General features: G+C 36.2%; 1 protein-coding gene across 1 annotated transcript; it reads right to left on the reverse strand.

The window, feature by feature from the left end:
• Nucleotides 1-2454: 2454 nt before the first annotated feature.
• LOC306759108 (hydroxysteroid 11-beta-dehydrogenase 1-like protein) lies at nt 2455-8336 on the reverse strand. Its single transcript, XM_079244615.1, has 6 exons — nt 8166-8336; nt 6539-6669; nt 6074-6277; nt 5872-5965; nt 5358-5523; nt 2455-3063 (listed from the first exon to the last, which is right to left on the reverse strand). Exons 1-6 carry the CDS (start codon nt 8248-8250, stop codon nt 2880-2882), a joined length of 864 nt encoding a protein of 287 aa, XP_079100741.1. The 5' UTR covers nt 8251-8336; the 3' UTR covers nt 2455-2879.
• Between the last annotated feature and the right edge of the window lie 2425 nt (nt 8337-10761).

The raw sequence follows: 10761 nt of genomic DNA on the forward strand, positions 1-10761 counted from the left end.
GTTGTACTTTTTGTTTTATTTTGGTACAAGGACAGCTCACTCTTCATATATAGTAGAAAAACAGCAGGGTACAGCTTCTAGGGTGCGCTACAAAAGAGGAAGACCACCGGGATGGATTGAGCCAACAGCTTCACAGGAAGCCTGTGGTGCCTTTGGGGTTGAGGACAAAGGCACAAAGAAACCCACTGAGAAAGTCCTGCTCAGTAGGAAGTCTACTGTGGGCAGCTTTGGGAAGACAAAACTAAATGAGATACAGAATTGAAATGGAGGAGAATCCAGGGGTGCAGAGCAAAAGGAGAAGGAACAGCAAGAATGAGTATTGATATGGAGATTTTAAAAAGACAAAAACAGACACTAAATCACTAAGCTTGTGAAATTTAAAGCAATTAAAATTAATATATCAGGTGAAAATTGGCAAATCTGATTACTTTATCACTATGGAATACATGATGTTCTTGTAATTACAGTAAATGGCATAACGGGTTGGACACTGAGGCTAAGAAGCAGTGATCACAATTTAGACACTACTGCCCTCATGTGGATGTTCAACATATACATCCAGTCAGATTAAAGCTGTTTGAGTTTAAACAACTTTGTTCACAGTAGTGTGTGGCGCATAATTAAATGGAAAATTGGCTCAAGTACTTTATTCCGGTCCAAAATGTTTATGAGTAGCCTTTTGGGCTTGGGATATCTACAACGATATCTTCAACTATTTTCAGTTTTCTAAAAGCGTTCATCCATCCTATTTCTGGACCTTATCCCAGCAGTGAGAAAAGAAAAAATCTGCAAAAAAATCTTTGATGAAAGTATTATTGTTTAAAAAAATATTAAACTTATGACCTGTTTACAAATGAAGGCACTTGTAATAATAATAAAGTGGCATGACACCCAAGAAAAAACATTCCTGCATCTATATATTTCTTTTTTTTTTTTTTTTTTTTTTTGGCTTTCTCTTAGTAAGATTTTTTGTAAATTTTTAAAGGTTATTTTATCATAATGATTCCCAGGGGATGAGTCTATAAATGTTATATCACATAAGAAGATAAAAAATTCCTCAGAGAGCAACAGTAAGGAGTATGGAAGTAAGAGTGACAGTGTTTATTTATTTAATTACTGTTATGTTGTTGTTTTTTAATTTGCCAAAAAATGTCTGTGATCTCTGTTTTTTCCTTTTCCCCTTTGGTTTTTTTTGTATTTACCTATTTATTTAATTTGTGATTTGTTTGGAACCCCATTAGTTTGCAGCAGCTAGCTGCAGCTATTCTTTTTTAGGTCCCTTTGTTAAATGCAGTTAAGATTTACAAGTATTCATGTTCATATTTACATCCATATACATGCATACATACACACACACATACATACACATGTAAATGCTGTATATATGAAAATATATATATCGATACATACATGTATACATACAAATGCATATACACACATATACATGCATACATAGACTCACACTTCTATAAATTTAGCTGTTACCTTCCATTATTCAGTAAATGCTCCTAATGTTTCTTTAAACTCAATATTGAAATTTACTGTTGATAGATCATTTCAAATCAAATCAAAATGTAGTTGTATAGGACCTTTCATAAAATAGTGGCACAAAGCAAAGTGCTTTACAACAAATAAAACAATTAGACACATAATCATCCACACACACATACTGAACACACGCCCAATGCCATGTTGCATGGCAAAACTATAAAGTAATGTTCTGTCTCTTTAACCAATAATAATAGTAAGAATAAGAATAAAAGAATTAACATCTGGCTTGGACAACTGTGGCTGTTTAGTTAGAGTCACAAGATGCTGGAAGCGCTCAAAATTTAGATTCAGAGAATTCAGAATGCCTGCTGTCTGCAGCTTGACCACTAGATGACAGTAATCATTACAATAGTGCCGAAAACGATCACATTTCACATATTTCTAAAGTACTAATTCAGGGTCTGATACTTTAAAAATGTTTGATTATTTTCGTTTTTTGATGTGATTTAATTTAATATTTTGCATCTTCATATTTTAATAAAATTTTTTGCACTCCAACTTTGGATCTTGAATACTCATTACATGCCCTCACATATATAATATAATATAATATAATATAATATAATATAATATAATATAATATAATATAATATAATATAAAAATAGACATTATTATTAAAATAATAATATACCACTTTGTCCAATTCAGAGTTACAGGAAGCCTATCCCAGCAATTTGCAGGTGAGCGGCAAGGACATGTAATCCTGCACGTCACCACTCCACAGTATAAATAACCCACCATTCACACTGTAGAAAGAGAAATTAACCTAATATTAAAAAAGAAAACTTAAATAAATAAATACATAAATAATAATAACAACAACAACATAAATACACACAACTGAACTACTTTTAAATATTTAACCAGCACAAGACAGTTTGACCAGGTGGGGAAGTGTAGTATTTTATTAAAATCTGACATCCAGGAAATAAGTACGTTCTCACCGACAAGAAAGGAAAATGTGACTTGAAAACCAACTCCTACTCTAACATCTAGTATGCTTCCACATGTAATTAATAATAACTCAGATGTTTTCTTATGACCAATGACTTCACAGGTTTTGCTGCAGTAAGGTTGCTGGCGGACAGCAGCAGCTGCACTATGTAGACTCAGGCTAGCCTGAAGGAAAGCTAAAGCTGATCAAGCTATGAGTCTTCAAACATTATAAAATTAGACCCTGAAATAAAGAAGTTTAAACATGAGAGGAATACAAGTGTAAGACATCAGTGATGGACTGGTTTATCTTTCATGCGATGGTGAACATGTGTAAACAGAAAGGAGCCATCATTTTGGTGACAAGCATGCCCATGTTAGTGCTACAAGTTTCTCATGGACTGTAGTTGTACGAGTTCTGGATTATATAGCCTGTAAAAGAGGAGCTCCAATCTTTGCTGATGTCAATCAAATATGTGAACCATGGGTAGAAAAGATCCAGCCGTCTCGTGGCTCCTGTGATGATGATGTTCAGTGCTGCATCTGTGGCAGGGTAGGCTGATACATTCGTTACTCCCCTGAAAAACAGAAAAATCCTGCACTTAATTCAAGTAATGTTAACTAGTTACAACCATTCACACACACATACACACACACACACATATCATACATACACACACGGGTCTGTTTTGACCGGGGATGATTTATATTTCAGTTATTGTTCTAAGGTTAAATACATTTTTACAGACATTAATACAGCTTGAGTTTACAGGATTAATCTATTTTTCTATTATTTGATTTAATCACCCCTTAAAATCCATTTACATAAAAACAAATGTTACTTTTTCAGGCAAATTTTGTTGTTCAATTAAAATGCAATTATTGAAATTAATAATTACAAAATCTGGAATTAATTAAATTAAATCGAGTATTAGGACTATCAGTCAATTAAAATCTTTATTCGTAATTAATTGCATAATGGCTTGAGTTAACTTGTCTAATTCGCATTCTAAATTGCAAATTTTGTATCTGTTTCTCAACGTAACAGGATATTTATTGCTTTCTTTTAATTGTCCTGCTTGAGCTTGTGTATCTGCAGTTATAGGCTCTTTAGTTAATCGGGAAACTCTCTGGTATAGCACTTCTGACAACATCACCTTTTTTAAAGACACATTATGTCACTTTCTGACCTTAAAACTCCGCGTACCGGCCTTGTTCCGATGGCACAGTGGCGTCTATCGTGTGGATTTTCACAGCCGCCGTTGCCAAGCAGCGTCCAAAGGTTGAGAGTCCGTACTATGCAACTTTTATATCCGGGAGGCAATGTGCCGTTGCAGCAGAGTTTTCCTTCACGGTATAATAAGGAACAGTCTGTTCTTTAATGTAATTAATTAGATGAATTGTTGTAATAAGCTTGTGAGAAAATGTATCGATATATTACATCGATATAGATGTTATTATATATATTTGTTCTATTCTATTCTTTTAGCAGATGCTTTTATCCAAACACACACACACACACATATATATATATATATATATATATATATATATATATATATATATATATATATATATATATATATATATGTATATATATGTATATATATATATATATATATATGTATATATATGTATATATATATATATATATATATATATATATATATATATATATATATATATATACATATATATATATATATATATATATATATATATATACATATATATATATATATATATATATATATGTATATATATATATATATATATATATATATATATATATATATATGTATATATATATATATATATATCTAAGGGGAGTTTTTTTTACTTCCCACTGTCACCAGTATGCTTGCTCAGGATGGGAGATCTGTTGGTTTCCTTATATAGGGTGGAGGATGGATAGATAGATAGATAGATAGATAGATAGATAGATAGATAGATAGATAGATAGATAGATAGATAGATAGATAGATAGATAGATAGATATAGATAGATAGATAGATAGATAGATAGATAGATAGATAGATAGATAGATAGATAGATAGATAGATAGATAGATTTTTTAGTCTATTTCAGGCTTTGTAAGGAATCAATCTTGACTAATCACATTTTAATTGCAAAACAATATTATTTACCCACAAAATCAACATTTTTGTAGGTAAATAACACAAAAGAGTAATTGAAAAACCACACTTTTTCAATTTGAATGGATTTTAGTGGATATTTAAATGAAAAAAAAATATCCACAGATATGAATATTCTAAACTCAAGCTCTATTAATATCTCCATTTATTTGTATTTCAATTCAAAACAGTAAAAAAAGAAATTAAAATATAACTGGCCATAAGTGAACAGACCTAAACTTAAAGTGTAATTTTTAGTACTTTAACTGTTGTCTAATCAAGAATCTACCACATATTACAGTAATTCTTAATTTTGTACATGTTTTCAACCTCATGCTTCTTAAGTAGACAATAATATCTGACAGTACACCAGGTTGGGATGAGTCAGTGGCAACTTTATCTTTCACTTTCAGCCTGGTCATGCAGCAGAGGTGATCACATCCTGCTCTGACTGCAGGTTGAAGCTGGATGCTGTGTGAGGATCAAGCTTCTACTGTGTTCTTTTGGACAGAGGAGGAGCTTATGCAGCAGTCACTGCAGCACGTGCGTTCACACTACTCACCAAAAGTCTCCAGTATGACCAGGAAAAGTCACTAGACTTGTTGATTGTTATTTCTTTAAACTGGGCTGCTACAGGGGTCCGTAGCAGCCCAGTTTGCTAAATTATCTGAGCTGTAAACTGTGCATCAGTGTAATCTGCATACAGATTATATAAATAGTAAATATTTTTTACTAACTTGACTTTCTCCATTGCTGATTCCGTATCAATGAGCCCCAGTGTGCATACTGAGATGGACACATTGCTCTTCTTCATAGCCAACTCATGCTGAAGTGACCCAAAGAATCCATTCAGTGCAAATTTTGTGGAGGTGTATGGCGCCGTAAAGGGACTGCTCATTTTACCTGTGAAGCATAAACAAGTGAGTTAAAACAGAGAATCACTCTAATCTTGAAACTCTAACGAGGGGACAAAAAGCATCAGGCTGGCTGTTAAATGAACAGAAAGGGAATCTGCTGTTTTTAGAGTAAAAAAGAAACAACTTTAAAGGACATTTCTGTATTTCTTAGCCCTGCAGATATTGTCTGTTTTTTTAGACTATTTTTTGTGCTTTACAACATGATCATCACAATGTTTAAAATATATTAATATTCTCTGTATTTCTAATTCTAAGAAGTCCATTAGGTAGGAACAGTTTAGGTTTCAGAGATTTGTGTCATTAAATGTGCATAAAAATAACGAGGCATATCTACCCAAAAGCGATGAAACAACCACCAGAGATCCTTTACTTTGCTCAAGGGAAGGCAAAGCTTTCCAAGCCATCTGAATATAGCTGAAGAAATTGACCTTTGAAATACAAACACACACACACACACACACACATGTACATGCATAGAAAGATCAGAACATTACTCCTCCATATTGTGCTGATGTACCATCAAAATGCTCCATTACCTTCATTAGCCACCTGACGTGCTCCACATCACCCTTCCACATACTGAAGGGACTTGGGCCGATGTGGTTGAGAACCAGGTAATCCAAGCCTCCGAGTTTCTCCACAGCAAATTCTACCACTTTCTCAGGGTCAGAATCACTGGCCATGTCTGCTGCCACATAAAGAGCTTTCTGGGCTCCAAGAGTCAAACACTTCTCTGCCACCTAGGAGCCGAAATCCATTGAACATTTATTTAAAAAAACAAACAAAAAAACAAACTGAAGTATATCATTAAATTAAAAAAAAAAAAAAAAGCCCGTGAAACTTTCTCTTGATTACTCCTGTAAGGTTAACTGAATGAAGTATTCCTAACCTGACCAATACTGAAACAGCTGAGATGAATCAGGCATTAAATCTGTCCATTTATGTTGCATTTGATCTAATATACACACACCTCTACCAAAAATGTCTGCAAGTTCACTGACCTGCTGTAACACTTTCTCCCGCCTTGCTGTCATGACAATCTTGGCTCCAAAACGGGCATAATGATATGCCATTTGCTCGCCAATGCCCTTACTGGCCCCTGTCACCAATACCCTGGCACCTTTCAGAGATTCTGAGACAAAATCATCTTATTTAGAACAGGTACAATGATATCGATAAACAAAACCCATAACAAGTTAAGAGCTATTCATATGTTGAAATGTCATCCATGTAATAACACATCTGTGTCAATCATGATAAGCTAAATATGTGTGACAGCAAATAGATTACATCCTGCTGGAAATCAATTTGTGCATAATTGTGTTATAAAGATTTTCATGCAAACGTTCAGCAAATGAACCTAATAACTCCTAAATGTTTATCTGAGTTATCGCACTATTATTTCAGTTTTATCTAGGGTTGTTAAACACAAAGAGGTATACCATAAAAAAAAAGACCAAAGTCCTACATGCGTTGATTTAAGTCAAAGGACATTTAGATTCCTTTCTGTGTTGTTCATTTGACCCCTGCAGTACAAAATCTGTGACCCAAGCTGTGGTGGCAGTGACTTTTTGAAAACACTACATCCTATGTTTAAGAGCTTTAATACTATACCATTAATTCAAACCACATTATTTAATTACTTGTGAAAAATTGACTGCACAGTGTGTCCTCAGAGTGTGGATAAGTACTGCTTTCTCTCTTCTAAGGCCCTTCAGTCACATGTGGAACGCAGATCATTATGAATTACTCGCTTAGTTTGTGTCTCCACTCCCAGATCTCCCAAAGGGAACATTAAACATTCATTATCATGATTCACAGATTGTGCTGTTCAGTGCAGAGCAACACGCACATACTGCATCTCATCAGAAAAATACTTTAAAAAGTATCTAAAGTGGCTTAAGTGTGAGGCATGTGGTGCAAGTCCCCCCCCCCCCCCCCCCCCCCCCATCCAATACCTTTTAAATACCTCTTTATCAATTCTTAAAAATGTACTTGCAGGTATGTGTGTCAGTCAATGGGATAGTGGGGAACATTTCATCAAGTCTTCCTAACTTGGATTTTCACTCCAACAGACATAAATATACTTAAACTACACTGCTGTTTGCAAGGTGTGTCAGATGAACTTGAACTCTTCAAAACTAGATTTCATTTGTACATTAAAACATTGGTTTCTGACCTTTTTTTTTTCTGCTAATAGTCTTGATGCAACAATGGTGTTACAGCAAGATTAGTACAAAACTAATTTTATATGTGCAATAATCTATATGAAATCTTTTAAATATACTGACTTTATCTTTTACTATTTTAAAAGATGCTTCACAAGATAGACATGGATCTATATATGTATTATGTTCTGCGTTGTACGACTTTAGAGAGCAAAACTTGCATTTAATACGTCCATTTTATTTCAAAGCTATCACTATCTGCCTGTCTTTAAGTGTTTTAAATGACATAACTAATGCAGGAGCCTACAGTCAGTATATATGTTTAGCAGCCATGAAAAACACGCATCCACCTGCAGGTGTAACTGCATGTCACTGTGTGGTCATATGGATGCATGCCGGCTGCATTACAAAAACCTAACTCCGACTTTTCGATGCAAACAACTAAATACGGTTTACTTACCGGGATCAAACTTGGGTGTTGTCCACTTGACAGCTATGAAACCCACACAAATACTCACTAAAAAGAATTTTATGAATAATCCCATTTTAGTTACTTGCTCTGGCTGGACTTTTCAAAGTTTACACAAGTGTACCCTAACTTTCACAACACTAATTTCAAGTAGAAGGTATTTAAGGAATGATCCGTCTTTTCCCCCCCTCCCTCTTTCCTGACGTTTTTGCGTGCTGTTTTGACGTGTTGCATTTGAGAAATAAGCCTGTCCTCTTACGCAAAACTATCTAAAGCCTCCTGGTTATGATTTAATGAATGGTTTTAAAAACGTGCTTTGATTGAATAAATAAATAAATAACAGCAACATTTTGGGCACTGGGATGTCAAGTTTGTTTTAAATAGCGATTGTTTTCTACAGAAGAAATAAACCAAAAAGAGCGAATCAGCTGATCTGAAATACAATTATCAGTTGAAAGCATAACTTTATTGAAACAGTTAAAGTACAAGCACGGTTTGTCCTTCAGAGGAACAAACGAGCTTGTGTCGGTTCACGGGTTGGAGTGTTTTGCAAAAACAACACGTAAAGGATAGTTAAACAACTGTGGACTATGGCGGCAAGAATTTTGCGTGTTATTCATATTTTTCTTTGAAATATTGGTGACGGAGGTTCATAAAACACTGCTAGCCAGCTAGTTAACCAATGCTGGTTGTCCTTCTGCTCAGGTGCTTCCCTGCAAGCCTCGAACAGACGAACCATAGACCGTGTAAAGACGAACACTGTTAAATCATAAATTAGGCTCCAGGAAGGCATGGAGACATTTCAGTTGTTAGAGGCAGGATTAGCATCAGTCTTAGTAGCCTACATAAGGCCAACTGTCTGGATTTTGTACATGATAAATGTTTCAAAAACAAATAGTCACAACTGTCCAGTAGAAAATGTTAAGCCTTTTTGTTCAAACTCCAATGTTATAAGGAGAATTACTTTTATATATATCCAGTATAAATAATCTGTGACTGAAAATCTTCAAATGTGTCCCATCTTTGGTTTGATTTATTCAGCAATATCACATTTGCATGCCAATTGTATTGTGTTTGAAGAACAAAACACCAAAATTGGGCAAAAATCTTTATTACTTATTACAAAATGATAATGACAAACTACCCATCAATTCTGCTCTAACAGGAATGCCCACCGCTGGTCCTCAAGGGCCACAGTCTTGCAGGTTTTCCACGTATCCATGCTTCTACACACAACTTTTTTTTTTTTTAAATGTTAATGTCTTGTCCAGGGTTTAAGCAGAGTCATGCTCTGGATACTGTGTTCTGCTGAGCTTAGCAAATTTACTTTGCCAAGAGGAGCTTTATAGATTTAATGATGCCCTTGATACTCTTGATTTTTATTTTATTTTGCATAATTGTTCATTTTACAGAGTTTGTACTGCTGGACCAGACCGAAGAGGACAGAAAAGGGACAGAGAGAGAACTGAAAACAGAAGAAGAAAAAAACAAAACACCTCATAGAGAGAGAAAGAGAGAAAGATAAAGAGAGCGAAAAATATACATACATATGCATATGCATGGGCATACACATACACACACACATACACATACAAGCCAACCATAGATTCATCGTCAGTCTGTGGGAGGACAAAGCCATCAACTGTCAGGAGCACCAGAAACTAACAAGTTAAATCAGAAACAGAAAGAAAACTAGCTGCTGTTAGTGAATAAACCTGCAGGACGACTCGGTGACTGTGTCACATGCAGAACACACAGAGTGTAACGTGTTCAGAGAAGAGTGATCATGCCAATGTGACCCCACCCACACAAAGGGAAGAGGCAGGCTAGGAGAACCCCAAGACCCTGGCAACAGCAGCCACTCCCAAGCACAGAACCCAACTGCCCCACTCTTGAGCCAGCCATGCATCCACACAGGAGGTGGCGGAGGGGGGCCCTGGCCAGAGTCCCCTGCAGTCAGGGGAAACAGGCCACAGTGCGCCCAGTCTGGCAATAGCCGGCCCCGCCAGGCACCGGCCACCCAGGACAGTCAGAGCCCCAAAAGCCCAAAGGCCACCCCCCGCATGCAGACTGCCCATCCCACGCCATCGAAGGGTCAGGACCCTCAGATCGGCACCGAGCAACAGCCAGGCCGCACTCCAGTACACCAGTTGAGTTCCCCAGGCCCAAGACCCCACCTAAACACACACACACACACACACTGATGGACCCATACTCCCTCCCAGGCTCCATCTCAAACTCCGCTGCCCCCCCTGCTCGCAACCGACCGCACAGCGAGTAGACGGCATGATTACAATGTCTTTCCGGTCTCAGGACGGTCCTAAAGATGGCGCTGTTGAAACGCAGTGACGTCACATGAAACACATGAGTAGCATGTGTCTGGCTTAACACATGAATTAAATGATTCAGTCATTGGTGCACACATTTAGCACACATTGCTACCCATAGCTGTATATAAAAATAAAAAGTACCTGGTGAGTTAGGAGACCTGTCTAGGTCATGGAATTCACAGAGCCTCTTTAGCCCTATGACGTTTTTAACCTAACAGACTCCTTTATCCCTCCAATTTGGAAAAACAATTGGCTTT

This window comes from Telmatherina bonti (genome assembly GCF_933228915.1).
Source record: "Telmatherina bonti genome assembly, chromosome: 8".
NCBI lineage: Eukaryota > Metazoa > Chordata > Actinopteri > Atheriniformes > Telmatherinidae > Telmatherina > Telmatherina bonti.